Source organism: Glandiceps talaboti, chromosome 4 (genome assembly GCF_964340395.1).
Source record: "Glandiceps talaboti chromosome 4, keGlaTala1.1, whole genome shotgun sequence".
NCBI lineage: Eukaryota > Metazoa > Hemichordata > Enteropneusta > Spengelidae > Glandiceps > Glandiceps talaboti.
The window spans coordinates 22602181-22617808 of record NC_135552.1 but is presented as its reverse complement, the minus strand read 5'-3'; the positions used below and the strand labels follow the sequence as shown (position 1 = coordinate 22617808).

Below are 15628 nucleotides of genomic sequence, written 5' to 3'. Positions count from 1 at the left end.
ACATGTTAACAGCACAGTTCACTTCCTTATAAGGTATTAATTAGCACCATAGAATTCCATATATGGTAATACAAGCACAGACATCCATATATGGTAATAACACTAAGTATACACCAGCACAAACTTCCATATATGGTACTAATACTAAGTATACACATCCATATATGGTATCAGAAAATGAGGCATTACACCAATGATATTCAACTATTAATACATGTACATTGAAAGTACCATATACACATGATATTAGGTGAGCACTGTCAAAGTAGTCCATGTAATACTAATATTAGTAATAATGGTAATTATACAAACAAAATGTAGTGGTATTAATGACTTCCATATAAGGTAATAATACTATGGATAATAGCATCAAAGACTACAGTAACCATATAAGGTAAGGTAAGGGTGGTATGCACATGGCATGTAATTAAAATGACTTCCAAAGAAGATAGTGGTACCGTGGACACATAACAAAGTGGCACCAAAGACTTATATGGAAATATGGAAATGATACAGTGGACATATCCATATATGGTAATGATACTGTGGACATATAACACATAATGGTATCAACTACTACCATATATGGTAATATTCCTCTAAAAGGAATCAAAGTCAAATACAAAATAAAGACATATGTTGTTAACTATTATAAACCAATGTTCCCTTTTTAGAACAAAAAAACAAAGATTAATGTCAAATGTTTATGATTGGTTTATCGAAATGATTGTGAATATTGAGTAGTCACTGAGTCTGTTTATGGCTAGAAATAAATGGAAACAAGAACCATTAATATTTTTTTACAAATGATTGCAGTCAGTCCCCAATTATCCCTCTTATTTTGACTGTAATGGATATTGCAGGCAGAAGTGAGGATATTGCAAAAACAATTATGAAATAAGATGAAAGAGCTTATCCTTATGCAGCATGGTGTTACAGTAATTTACAGAAAGTGCAGTTTTACAAATGATCAAAAATTGAGTATCTCAAATTTCTTAGAGAGCATCACAGATTTGCATAAGCTACTGAAGGAGATAACACTGCCATGACAACATAACATTGACAGACACATTTCATTTCAAGCACAGACCTGGTCTAGATGCCTCAACAGTGAAGGTATGCCGGGTTGGCATTACAGGAGGTCCTATAGGAAAGAGAAAGAGCAGTTGCAAGAGAAAACAGGCAGAGGATTGAACAAGGAGAGATTTCATAGGCCATATTCTGGTTATCAGAGAAAACAAAAGATTGTATAGTTTGGCCACTAGGAGTGCTGTTCAGAAACTCCAACTTGACAGGAAGCGCATGATGTAACATGGATTTTGAACATAGTTTGAAAATTGCCTTTCCATTTGTTTTCCAGCAAAAATCACTAGGATTTTTGGCCATTTTTTTTCAATTTTGAACAAAGCTGGCATAAAGTTGAGGAGCTCTGATGAAATTCCAATTTGACTGGCATCAAAGACAAAAAGGCCCTCATTTTCCCGAATGTTGAGTGCCAATGTGGCAGTGAGTCATGTGACATTTCTTTTGAAAATGGCTGAAATCTTGAATAACCAGAATATGGCGTATTGCAGACATATCATCTATTTGTACACTACAGGACACTACACATGCACATTAGCTCATTACACACACTTTCAGGAGAAATACTTAAACGTGCAACTACTGAGTATATAACAAACAGGCTTGCAATTCATGCAAGTGGAAATATGCATGTTGCTATACTGCCCTCTGCAGGTGTTTCTAAATGTGCTTTTGTTTGTACACTACATGCTATGGGTGGGACTTTTGGCAATTCTAGAGTAAAGAGCATTGCAGCAAGCTTTTGTTTGAAAGTGTTGTAAGCATTTGGCAATAAATACACAAAGGTTGATCATTAATTTAATTAAATTAATAATATCAACAAGTTTTATTTCTGGTTCACGTGAACATCCAGTACACATTGAGTATATCATAGTGTTACTCTGTAATATAATTTATTCATGTTACAAGGCCTGTAAGTAATGCACTGAAATTACAACATTAAGGTAGGTATGCCTATAACACTGAACTCCAATGGGTCAATTTCAACACTTTCAATAAATTTTTGAGATGTCAAATGCAACATCAAGTCAGGTAGTACACCGTCGGACTAGCCAATAATGTATTTAACACTGACACGAAATTTGAATTCTTTGGGGAGTAATATACTCACGTCAGTAGAAATTGTTTGAATTCTTCCAAAGGTGTTTTACTAGGTTAATAATGTTGGCTCAGAGTGTAACGTTCATTACAGCATATAAAAAATCACCTAACAGCATCTAAACAATGCATTTTTCCCTTTGGCAGATTCTTTTTTCTACCAGACTGAATCAAAAGTCTATCTTTTATCATTTTATAAGCATGCATAATGTATACAGTAATTAATTCTATTGTACTGGGATATGGTTTTGGTAACTTTGAAAAAATTCAATTTCAAGAATCTGACAGGGTGGCCATTAGGGCCATAAACAAGATTTTGGTCGGTGCATTCTGGTGAAACGTAACAAAGGTAGTTATAATTGAGAAGGGGAGCTAAATTAAAGTAACCATACACTTAATTTGACAAATTCAACATCCCATAAACAATATCTTTTATAATGCACTATCATACAAACTTGTCACTATATAGTTCATATATTTAGTGAAATTGACAAGTGTGTATTCAATTTCAAGTTTTACAAATTAAAATTAAAAACTTGAAAGTGAACACAGTTTTGTGTTTGACTATATTAAGAGCATTCATACTCATATATAAAACTGCGTTTATTTCTCTGTGTTCACTGCAAGAACAAGATGTACCAGTATGGGGAGGGGGTATTGTTTAGAGGCCAGAGGTAAGGTGTAACCATGGCAATGGTAGGGCATCAACTTTCTTGACATGGGAACCAATATAGTAGTTTCGCTACAGATCAAAGACACTTCCATGAAGAGTACAAATAAAAGTTTGTATATTTGTATTTTGAGGGAAAGCTTTGAAATCTAAGAAAGTGGACAGTATATATCTTGAAAATAGCAAAATGCAAAGTTTTACATACAGACAGAGAAAGTTTAACAAAATATAACAGTTTGAAATGTAAGAGAAAATAAAATTGATGTGTAATAGAAAGAAGAAAGAGAGTAGAAACCAACCTGGCCTAGGTGGCCCATGTGCAGAATAAGACTCCCCACCTTGGTGATAATCAGGTCCTGAAAGATGATTAGTCAGTTGATAGAGAGAGTGAGTGTCGCCAGAAGAGTACATGAATATCAAAACTTTGATAAGCACAAGACAGATTTTCCATACGTACTATCAGCACTGAAGTAGAAAAAGGTAGTCAGTAATAAAAAATGGAGAATGCAACAGACAACACAAGTTGTAAGTATAAAAACATGTGTTAATTTGATGCACATAACATTGGCGAATACACATCAGCCAAGCTGTAAAGAGAATTATTTGGTAAGTACATTTCCCCCTTTTCTTTCTTTTTTGTTGGCATGCTAAAATAACAGATGAAATGTGGTATAACAAGCTATGCAAATCTAATAAAGCTGCAGTATCTACGCCATTGTGTCTACTGTGTGTGAACTGAAATAAAAGATGGCTATCTATATATCATTGCTGTTGCTTTAAATGCACATGCATCGTGTCTTTGACTGTGAACATTCTTTGCATGCACAAGTCAAGCCAGGTCAGGCTGTAACAAACCTGCTGTCAAAATAGAGTCTAAAACCGAATCAAGTTCTTTGTAGAAATCTTGGAAATCATCGCCTGTAGTGTGGAGAAAAGAAAAAAAAAAGGATAAAGAGAGAACGGAAAAAAGGTTCAATGATCAGGAAAGAATGGAAAAGTGCATTATTGGAAAACGTATGGAAAACAAGTGGAAACAGATTGGAAAACTCAGAAATTGGCACAAAATGGAAATAAAATAGAAGTACAGAAAGAAGAAGAAAAGTGCATGCATTAATACAACAAACCTTGGGGTGTCCTGGCACGATGTTGTTGGTGTTGGTGTTGTTGTTGTTGTTGTTGTTGTTGAGGAGGAGGAGGTGGTGGGGGAGGAGGACTGCGAGCAGTTTGCATAGCAGTCTTATGACCTAGAGGAATCAGACTTGACATCGTCAAAATGTGCCGACAGTGAGTGATACAAAATGTTTATAACAAAAGTGAAATAAGATACTATGACAAGTGACCAAGACAAAGGCACACTGCACACCTGGTGAGGAAAAAAATGATAGCAATGAGGATTATTTTGATAGCAACAGCGAAGATGATAATCATGTTGATGGAATGGATATGGTTACCATGCCAACAACATCCAGGATTTGACAGCATTCCTGTTCAGTGATGAGATAAGGCGGTATGGCCACAATTATGTGGAATTGTACATAGTGATGGAGAGTGGTACCTGTGATGAGAGCAAGGCAAAGTTTTGATGATGATGAAAGGGTTGGCATGGAAACATGCTAACACACAGAGGACTGCCAATCATAGGTAGTGAATGAACAAAAGCCACACATTGTCAAATCAACATGCAAAGGCTAATAGCCTGTAAAAATGTACATGTGTCTTCATACTTTGGGAGACAGTGAGTAACACTTAGGCATGCTAAGGGGGTATTTAAGTGCTCAAGTCTACGGCAAACAGACCTGGTAATTCAGAAACTGGAGAAGGAGCTGACAGTTGAGGTTGAGGTGAGGGGGTCTGGATTCTGGTATTCAGAGGAGGGGCAGCAGGCACAGGTGGTGTCCAAGCAGAGGAAGATGAGGAACCAGATGGAACTGGTGAGGGGGAAAAAGTAGGAGAGGCCCGATACTGAGAGGGTCCTGAGTCGGCAGACACCAGTCCATCAGGAACAGGTGAAGACCGGGTAACATTAGAACTGGAGGGGGATGGTGAAGTGGTTGGTGTTGTTCTGTACTGCTTAAGTTTGGAAGGAGTGGCATAAATTGCTAGAAATAAAGAAAGATAAAGTGAAAACCATATCTATTACAGCACAAACAGGTTTACCTTGGTATTTCACTCATGGGATATGATGTGTTTTTAAGTTAACATAAACCCATTTCAAGTTTAGACTTAACAATAACAGAGACACCACAGACACAGCAGGATCCCTTACTGAATCACATTGAAAAGTGACACGTATTGCTATTCTTTAACAGTAGAAACATGTTTCTGCTGATACAATCAAACATGGACTTGATGATGATTTCAATGGCTGTTATTATTTACTTTCCAACTGCTAATCAATATGATAGTAACTTGTCTGCTTAGGTATCCCAACTGTGTAAAACACCTCTAGAATTGTTTACATTTTGCAGTTGAAGTTATCTTAAAGTGTGTAAGAAATGTCATGTCCCATAAGAGAAATACCAAGGTAACTGTATTTGCACTGTTACACAAATTACATTAAGATATAAAATTAGAATTTAAAAAAAAAAATCAAATGCAAGATAGCGAACATTGTATAACAAATTTAACAAGAGTGTAACCAATTTTTATCAAACATTTTCACAGCAAAAAATTTGATATGGTAATGTCAACATATTACAAATACCTGGGTAGTACAATAAAAAAACAACAACATTAATATTAGGAGAACACAAGAACAAAAAGTAAATTATAAATTATAGATGATTTTAAAAATTATGCGATGAAGTGCTAGATATAAAACAAATTATGTGATGAAGTGAAACAAAATTTCTAGAATGTGTAAAAAAAAAGAAAGAATTCTACGATGCCAATTTTCACCTTTCTGCAAAACAGTAAAAAGAAAATTGTGGATTATTTTTTGAACAAAAAACTATGAAATTTTACAGTATAAATAATCTGAAACACTAATAAAAATAGTTTAAAGTCACACTAACTCCTACAAGCTTAATTTTATTTCATTTTAACCAGGGACACACAGCCTTCATTATATTTGGTTTGTCAGTGTACTTGCCATAGTAAGTGTTTGCTATGGGCCATAATTGTATTTAGTAGGTGGCTAGTAATAATTTTGCTATGATATCAATTTTAGGTCTGTACCCAAATTTCACAATAGCGTATCATAAAATGAAAAATTTGAATAAATTATTTTATATATGTCTTCTGAAGGTCAATGTTCTGCTAAGGTTGGAGAAACCCCATAACAGAAAGGGGTGGGGGGGGGGGGGTAAATGTTGCATAGTTTCCCATACAATCTACCATAATTTTGTTTGGGAACCCTGATAAAATGACTGAGGAACCCTGATAGATTTTACCTGCTTATCACCCTTAACAAAAACATTGAAGGTAGTTGAGTGACATAAACTGATTTCTCACTGGGAAAATAGCAGTTGAAAATTATTAAACAATTTCTCAAAAATTCTGTCGAGATTTCACTCACCAAAAATAATATGCCTACTGATAATGTGACTTAAATGTAATAAAAAAAACTACCATAGCAAATATAACTAAAATGAATGAGAGTGTAAACAAATGTTTTGCCGTGTTGTGTTAAAAGCATAACAGAAACAAATATTGGACAAACAAAGAATTTGTCAAGCTACCTAGCAAAGGTACGATGAATAAAAATGCATGGGAGTGTTAAAAATCATGGGAAAATATTCTGCTGTGTAGTGCAAAGAGCATAACGGAAACAAACATAGGATAAAACAATGAATATGTCACAAACATGAAATAAAACAAGTATTACTAAACATTAACGTTACTAGTATCACACAGGAGAGTATAATGTCAAACTATGAAAACAGTTAAAAGACACTACAATACTAGTACACGCAACGTTAAAGTTGGAAAACAACAAATCAGACAACGCTGTCTTTGTTTTCAAACCTGAGGAGGAAGGAATGGATGATATTTGAAGAACCTGAGAAAGAGGGGGAGGAGGCGGAGGTAGAGGTGGTGGTGATGGAGGTGGTGATGCTGGTGGTGGTGGTGGTGGTGGTGGTGGCGGCAGCGGTGGCGGTGGTGGTGGTGATAGTGGAGGTATAATATGAAGAGGCTTGGTTTCTATGGCTAGAAAAAGGCTAGGAATATCCACTGGGAATAAATACAATTCAAAAATTGATATATTGTAATTACTTTATGAAGAAGAATGTTACCAAAATCCACATAAGGAGAATACAACTGATGACATAGTAACAGCATATGTGAAACCAAGTATTCCAAGTGTATCTAGTCAGGAGAGGTTAAAGGTCATGGTACTTGGGCAAAATTTAGTATTCATGGTGACAATGTTTGTATGTTTTCATATGCAAATTACATGCAAATTATATGATAATAAGTCAGCATTTTATGACTTGAGAAGGTTTACCAAAATATTGGGGTTATTTTTTTGCTTTCATGGTAATATTGGTTAAATGAAAAAAATTGACATTACAGTAAAAAGATTGAGAGGACATTAGGCCGCAACTTTTGCAATATTTGTGTAGGTTTTCATATGCAAATTAGAGACAAATGATATGTAAATAGCCTTGGAGAACATCGTTTAAGAAAAATGGGGCAAGCTTTTGTTAACATGAAGGTCAACATTTGGGTTAGAAAGAAAAATCCTCATCAATATGGCTGATGTGTGTGAATCAAGCAGATTAGAAAATGCACTTCTGTGTAAGTACCGGTATATGTATATGTGATGCATGGGTACATGTAGGACAAGATCAAGGGCAGAAACAACGTCAAGGAATACAAACAATTTGAATAGAACACATGAAAGCAAACAGTAGCAACATGGAAGAAAGATTGGACATACATGCCTTCAAAATAATCCTAGCATGTATACTAGAATGTGTATTGTACTCTAATGTAATAAAACGCAAAGTTTTCAAAACAAAATAAAGTGCAGAACATCGTGAAAAAGTACTTGAAAACAAGAACACACAACATAACATCAAAAGAAGAACACATAAAATCAGAACTGACTAAAAACATGAATGCCTCAAAGTTTGAAATATCATGAAAAAAAGAGGATAAAAAGAAGGAAAATGAAAGGGTAAACACCTTCAGATAGAGGGGGAGGTGGAGGAATAGGGGGAGCACCAGCTTCAGTTGGTCTTTGATGATGCTGTTGTTGTTGTTGTTTTTGTTGTTGTTGTTGAGGAGGAATCTGTGCACTTGCCAGTCTACTGCGATCTACTTGGTCTTTGCCTGGGGTTGTACAGAATAGTAGACAAATAAAGGCGAAAGGAGAGATCAGACACAAAAAACGAAACAATATTGATAACAGCTGCAGAATGGAGTATTTGGCAAATATATGCAACATAGGACAAAAACAGGAAGGTAAGAAAATAGGTTCGGAATAACGACAATGAAGCATGGTATAGTCAGTGTATGTAATGTATTTGGAAGAATTGCTGACCAGAGGTCTGTTGTGTCTGTTGTTGATGGGTGTATGTGCCGTCTGTTGTGAGGTTACATCTATCTGTCCACAGATAAATACAATCACCTGGCTTCTTCAGATGCACACATACCCCTCCAATCAGGCATTTGAAGGAGTCAGGTGACCCCTCACACAACAGGCAGTAGATATAACCATTGATGTGTCATATCTGTGTGTACATGTAACTGTATCTGTCTGAGTGTGTACTTCAATATATGTGTATGTGTGCATGTACAATGTATTGCTGTGTGTGTTTGACTAATAGGTCAATAAATAACCTGTTTGTTGTTCAAAAGTACTTTGGATATATATATGTCTATTTTTGAGTGGTGTAACCTTGGTAATGCGGTAACCTGTTGATTTCAGATATATTTACACACTGTTGCCATGGTTATTTGTTGTTTAAAACCATGATGCTGATACAACTGACCAACACTTATGGTCACAGAATTAGCCACTAAATATCATATTCACATCACTTGTGGTTTTCTCTGTAGTCATGGGTAAAAAACTCACATGATGTGATATTTCACACACTTTAAACTACCATACAAAGCCCTACTAACAGTGGGAGGTCTTCAAGGGTTGGGCACCAATCACAATGGAGTTCTGGTTATGCTGTAACTATATGTCAACTCATATACATTGATAACAGCAGTCATTGTTACCTTCAGCAGCATCCACTTGCGGTCTCCACAGTAAGATATATTGTGTCCTTTCACCCTACTTGATGAGTGAGGGCGCCCTAACATGGTAAATCTTACAGACTAGATTTGACCCCATTACAAAGTTTTAACTATCACACACATTACTGTTTGAGATACATACAGTATTATGAGACATCAACATTTGATATTTCAAATTATTAGCATGATATTTTGCACTAGAACTTGGTCTAGTCCAAAATAATTACTTAATCATTACAATTACATGCAAGTTTTATCAAAAGTACAGCTGTGTATATAGATATTACAATATGGCAATTATTAGCCAAACATGAGACTAACTTTCCAGTACATATTAACACCACTAGAGGGCGCTATGTACTGGACATGTCTATACAATATTTTAAAGCTGATGCCAGCATGAAAACATCTATGACAGTTTTGATTCAATGAACTAAATTCATGCAATATTCTTGTTGATAATGTTATATGTTGAGAATGAGCCTTCCATATTTACACAGTATTCTGGTAGACAGCAGTAAAACATACTATATGCTGTAACAGCAAAACTTGATGTGAGAGCAAGATAGCACTTAAATCAAACTCTTATCTATAAAGGGGAATGCTTTTTTCTATCACCAGCTAAGACCACATGTCAATATTACTAGTAATACTACTGAACTGTGCATGTTACTAGTAAATACATCACACATTGACAAGTGTTTATAATTGGGTACTTCAGCCACACAGGTGATAATATTCCATTAGTGTGGTCCTGGCTGAAAGGAAGTCACGTGAGGACATATATGACAACCATAATACAACTGTTGGTAGTAATTTCAAATTTAGCATGGAATTCGGTGCTCAATTAAGGCATTCCCTAGATGTGGTGAAAGAGATCTTACTACACTCTAAACACACATGCAGGTTTGTTGGCATTTATGACTGGAAAAAAAAAATACCGCCAATGGCGTTGTAGCACAACTGTAGTTTTTTAAAATGTTTATCCATATGCTAGTCTATACTAACAATAGGTGTTTATTTGCTGAATAACTATCCAGTTGCCTATCCAACCATGTTGCTATCTTTACGATAAATGCTATCATTTGGCTGTTGCTATGGGCGTGGTCATGTTGTTAGATATATTTGCATACATTTGTGTATGTTTTTGTTCACTTGTGTATGAATTCCTGATATTGTCTTTGCAATATACGTGATCATTTGGCTGTTGCTATGGGCGTGGTCTTGTTGCTAGGAAAATTTACATACATTTTTTGAATGTTTATTCAATTGTCTATTAAACCCTGTTGTTATCTTTGTGAAATACACCACCGTTTGGCTGTTGCTATGGGCGTGGTCATGGTTACTAGGGTATTTACATACATTTTTTGAATGTTTATTCATCTGTCTTTCTATTCCTGTTGTTATCTTTGCAATATACGTGATTATTTGGCTGTTGTTATGGGCGTGGTCTTGATGCTATGCAAATTTACATACATTTTTTGGATGTGTATTCAATTATCTATTAAACCCTGTTGTTATCTTTGTGAAATACACCACTGTTTGGCTGTTGCTATGGGCGTGGTCATGGTTGCTAGGGTATTTGCATACATTTTTTGAATGTTTACTCACTTGGTTACCAGATGATGTTGTTATTTGACCAAAATATACTGCCATTTGGTTGTTGCTAAAGGGTGTGGTCATGGTCGCTAGGGCCAATTTTGTCAAAATGTTTTTAAGAAAATCTGCAGAATAACAGTTTCAGAAACATCTCGCCAAGTTTCAGACTCATTGACCAAGTACTTTTTGAGATATAAGTTTTTGACCAAAAATGAACATTTTTATACCTAATTTGCATATCACTCATAGAATCATGGTATGCTTAATATTTCTTCGTCCATACATCCCTAGATACATTCCCATTAAATTTCAGCCCAATCTGCTCAGTAGTTTTAGAATTATAGATTTTTAACCAAAAAGACACATTTTTAGCCCTAATTTGCATATCACTGATGGAATCATCCCGTCATGAACAAATCTTACTTTACACCCCCTTAAGAATGTTCCCACCAAATTTCGCACCAATCTGCCCAGTAGTTTCTGAGTTTAAGTTTTTTGACCAAAAATCACATTTTTTGACCCAAATCACACACCTGTGATGCGATCATTTTGATTTGAACAATTTCCCTACTAGACACCCAAAGTAATGGACCCACCAAATATCGTGGCAATCGGTTCAGCGGTTTTTGACTTTAAGTTGTTTACACACACACACACACACATCCACACACACACACACACAGACAGACAGACAGACGCCGGGCGATCCCTATAGCACTACTGAACAAGTTCAGTTGTGCTAAAAACGCCAAAAATTCATAGACACCCATGGTTCTGGTTTATTACAACTTCACAAACTTATATATATACCTCCAATATATAGGACTAGCATGCAGTAATCTCTGTAAAACAAACAGTCCAAACTCCTAGAAGAGGATCAACAGATTTTGCAAACTGCTCCATCAAAATGGACCATTCCATTGCTATGAAGGGCAGAGAGATAAAAGAAACAAGCATATAACTTTCTCTCACCTTGGTAGCCATAGCCAGCTCCAGGAGGAAGTTGATGTTCTAGTGGTCTGTTCATACCTATGGACAAATAGAAAAATCCTCGGAGTTAAAGATGAACGAGCACCGGTGAAATTTCAGGGAGAAACATATTAAGTTGATGTGATTATTTTGTAAGAATATCAGATTATACCTGACAAAATTAGCCATAATATCATAATAGAGGCAAACCAGTTGGGGGAGGGAGAGGGGGAGGGGGAACATTGAAGTCAATTTTATCTAACATTGCAAAAAACTTACTACAATGTGAGTAGATCAGGACAATTATTCAACACTGACAAACTCATTCCAAACTATAGAAAAATATAAGTACATGGACTATCAAAATTAAGTACCTAGACTTTAGACTTTCAAAATGGTGGTACAATGTTTTTTTTTACATCTCACACTTTTTTGTTATGAATTACACAAAACAATAATACAGACACTGATCACAAACTGATCGTAATGTTATAGAAGACATGCATCAATATTAACAATATAGACAATAAATCTCTTTCATACTTTCTTGATGTGTCACTGAAATTTCTCTATATTGCTTGTAATAAAAGAATATTAATATTTGTTACAGAAAAAAAAAAAAAAAAAAAAATATAGACAATACACTGGAATGTGGTTTTGTTTATTAAGTATTTTCGCTTGAGTAAAATGCTTACAAACTCAGCCTGTGTCACTTTAAAAACATGTATTGTCACACACAGTTTCTGTGATATCTGACTCAATTTGACAGTACATCTCAACAAATTGATTGTTGCTTTCTATGCTAATACCACAACGTGAAATTATACGGTCTCTTTACGCCCCAGTACCCTATAATGCAACCGTACCTGCTTCACTGATATGCAATTGACTCATATCAGGTGGTGGGGGGAACTGCTCCTCAGGGATTGGTTCTGGTGACTTGGGGGGAGGAGGGTATCTCTCTGCTTGTGATTTGATGATTGCATCACGGACATTCCCTACAGATATGATCATCTGAAAACATTCATCAAACAAAAAAATTAATAAAATATTCATTATCAAATTTCATGTGAACACTTGGTCACATGACACAATCAATTTCTCTCAGATGTAACCAAGTCATGTGTTGTCCTCTTTGATAACAAAACGTAGCAAATTCCTTAGTACAAGTCATATATTTACAAAAATTTAAAATCACCAAAATTCTAGTGGGGAATCAAGAATTTCAAAATAGTTATTTTAAATATCGTACATTAATTTTTTTTTTTTAAAAGTTAAATTACTTCTCTCTTTTTTTGCAATTTTTCCAAGAAACTTAAACTTTGATTTGACAGCAATATGATGACTATCTCATCTCACAAATCTGTGGTCGTGCATCACCTTGGATTCATACAGGATGTCTATTCATCAACAAGCTAAAAAATGCATCTTTGGTCATGAGAACTGAACAGCAACTATACAAAAACTTGATGTGAATCACTGTTTGTAAACAAAATCTACAAAATGTGTTCTTTCAACCTCATCAAGATGGCGGGTTTGCGTTTAACGTAGTATGCGCCCTTTTAGAATCCAATATGGCTGCCGAATATCTCTATAAGGATTGTTGATTTCCTTGACATTTCATTTATATTTCAGAAGGATCGGGCCGGGGGAATTGGTCCAGAGATCCATTTTACTTTACTTTACTTTACATCATGATATGTTACTGACTTACATTGTTACTACCATCGTACCATGCATCCTCAACATCCTTGTTTCCTGGGTTCATAGCTAGGGATTTACAATTCACGACCAGTGGATTTATAGCTGAAATTAAAAAAAAAATAGTGCCAATGGCATTGTAGCGCAACTGATCATACCGAAATGCATGCTGTTACAGTTACACAAATTGCATGATAATTATCACCTAGATTTCAAAAAGGTTGTTGTAACACTTCCCATCAATTTCCTGTATTGTGATTTGTCAACACTTGGGTCATTTCATTGGGAAACAGTCTGTGTTTGGGTTGATCCACAGACTTCTTGAGGAAATAGATGTATGTATGATTGGCCCTCGCAATCAGTCAACAGGTGTATACTGTTTACCCATAGTGATGTTAATCATACTTGTTCGGTCAGAAACACTGCAGTAAGTTTTTACTGGTGGTGTAGATATATAAAACATGACCAAAACACTGCATTGTAATAAACAAGTAGCTTATACTCACTCCTTTCAAGATCTTCTGTTGCTTTGCCAACTTTTGCAACAAAGTTGGGATCTTCTGAATTTTCAATTTCTTGCCTGGCTACATCGACAACACGCTTGCCTCTACGTGCCATATTTGAGCCACCATTGACAACGTATGCTGGCTGACGATTCGCGATTGCTCTGGAAACCATTGCATTGTCCCGTTTAATGGCGTCCTCTGTACAGAGAGAAAATAAAGACGTCCAAATTTGAATAAATACCTACATCCATTACTAATGTTTGTATCATTTCATTATCACTGCATATAGTTTAATTGTGTCTAAAAAAATAACTTCTTTTAAATGTACAAAAGTTTGTCAATTTTTGATTTTTGATTACGTTTTGATATCTTATCAAATTTTAACTCTACATGTTTCAAGTCCAAAACTTACATACCTAACTAGTTCAAAAAGTGACAAAAATAACAATTTTTTCCAATGGTGTGTTGCATCATATACTACACTACAAATGTATAAATTGGGATTTATGCAATGTATGCAAAATGTTTGCACCTCAAATTAAACTGGTCCCAAACGGATGAGTGATGATACTATCACCTTTCAGATTCCTGTACACCACAAGAGGGCGCTATAACTTCCTGACAGCTTATAACTAGAATTTGGCGAGGACACCATGGCCCTTTTTAACTTACCAGTGGCTTTAATGAATGATAAAGTATCTGTGGCATTATCCACTGAACCAATCAACATTTCCATCTGACTTGTCCATTCCTTCTTTAACATCTCAAAATGTTCACTGGCAGCCTAACAAACAAACAAACAAACAAACGTAACAGCTCTGTGCATACATAGTGTATCAAGGTATGAATGACAATATTTTATAATGAAAAACATTCCATGTTTCAAAGGCCATAAAGTGGACTTACATGTAGTAAAGTATACTTCTAGTAATGAACTGGTCATAAAGAGTGAAATAAGGTAATTGTTGGATTTTAATCTTTCCCTGTCTAAAGTGTAACCAGAATCAAGTCTTGTTACAAATTGGTGTTTCCACCTCATCCCATATATGATCAGACACACACAACTTCTAGTATACACTTCATAAGAATAACTTAGCTAAATATTACATTTATCTTGGAATGTCTGTCTGTCAATGTTATCTTCAGATTTTTACAGTGTTATATTTTGGCTTCCTGTTTCTACATTTAGAGTATTTGTCCATCTGACGAAATGTACGCAATGTGATGTACACTGGATGCTTTTTAAATCGCAGTGTGCCTGACACCATGAACTGGGACAGATCATCATATTTGTCACATCCTGTATACATTTAACAGTTGACAAAACAGTGACAATCTGCTATTTGTTCAATTTACTTTCAGGAAATATTGCAAGCCATCTAAGGTACACAAATGATGTAGGTTTACTCTTATGCTTACCCAAAACAGAATACTTTTGAAAATCAGTCACAAATTTATCAACAAAGAGAACACTATTTCATGTTTCAAAATATTAGACATGATTTTACCTCAATAAATATTTTGCGAATTATATGCATTTAACAATTATTACATTAAGCATGCTACACTAATGAAATGAGATTACCATGGCAACACCACGACAAACCCCTACACAACAGTGACCCAAGATACATCCATACACTGAAGAAACATGAGACATCTATAAATGTGCTACATGCAAATTAAAACCATATAGAAATCATAATATCCTGTTACGATCCACCACATTTTTTTACCATTCTTAAATAGCAGGACAGAGAACTAACTTACTTCGTGCCTTAATTTCTCCTGTTTGTGAAGGATAAAA

General features: G+C 35.3%; 1 protein-coding gene across 6 annotated transcripts in view; it reads right to left on the bottom strand.

Moving 5' to 3' along the window:
* LOC144433749 (vinculin-like) overlaps nucleotides 1–15628 on the bottom strand; it is a 71542-nt gene that overhangs the window by 30139 nt on the left and 25775 nt on the right. The window contains exons 12-23 of one of the 6 annotated variants that reach the window (XM_078122108.1): nucleotides 15592–15609; nucleotides 14494–14605; nucleotides 13822–14019; nucleotides 13329–13420; nucleotides 12481–12628; nucleotides 11618–11674; nucleotides 7982–8128; nucleotides 4648–4950; nucleotides 3976–4095; nucleotides 3707–3769; nucleotides 3151–3207; nucleotides 1091–1144 (exon numbers count right to left, since the gene is read on the bottom strand). In XM_078122108.1, coding sequence (XP_077978234.1) covers nucleotides 1091–1144; nucleotides 3151–3207; nucleotides 3707–3769; nucleotides 3976–4095; nucleotides 4648–4950; nucleotides 7982–8128; nucleotides 11618–11674; nucleotides 12481–12628; nucleotides 13329–13420; nucleotides 13822–14019; nucleotides 14494–14605; nucleotides 15592–15609 — 1369 coding nt within the window. The remainder of the gene's footprint in view (nucleotides 1–1090; nucleotides 1145–3150; nucleotides 3208–3706; nucleotides 3770–3975; nucleotides 4096–4647; nucleotides 4951–7981; nucleotides 8129–11617; nucleotides 11675–12480; nucleotides 12629–13328; nucleotides 13421–13821; nucleotides 14020–14493; nucleotides 14606–15591; nucleotides 15610–15628) is intronic. The other 5 variants (XM_078122110.1, XM_078122111.1, XM_078122109.1 and 2 more) reach the window with 5 other exon arrangements.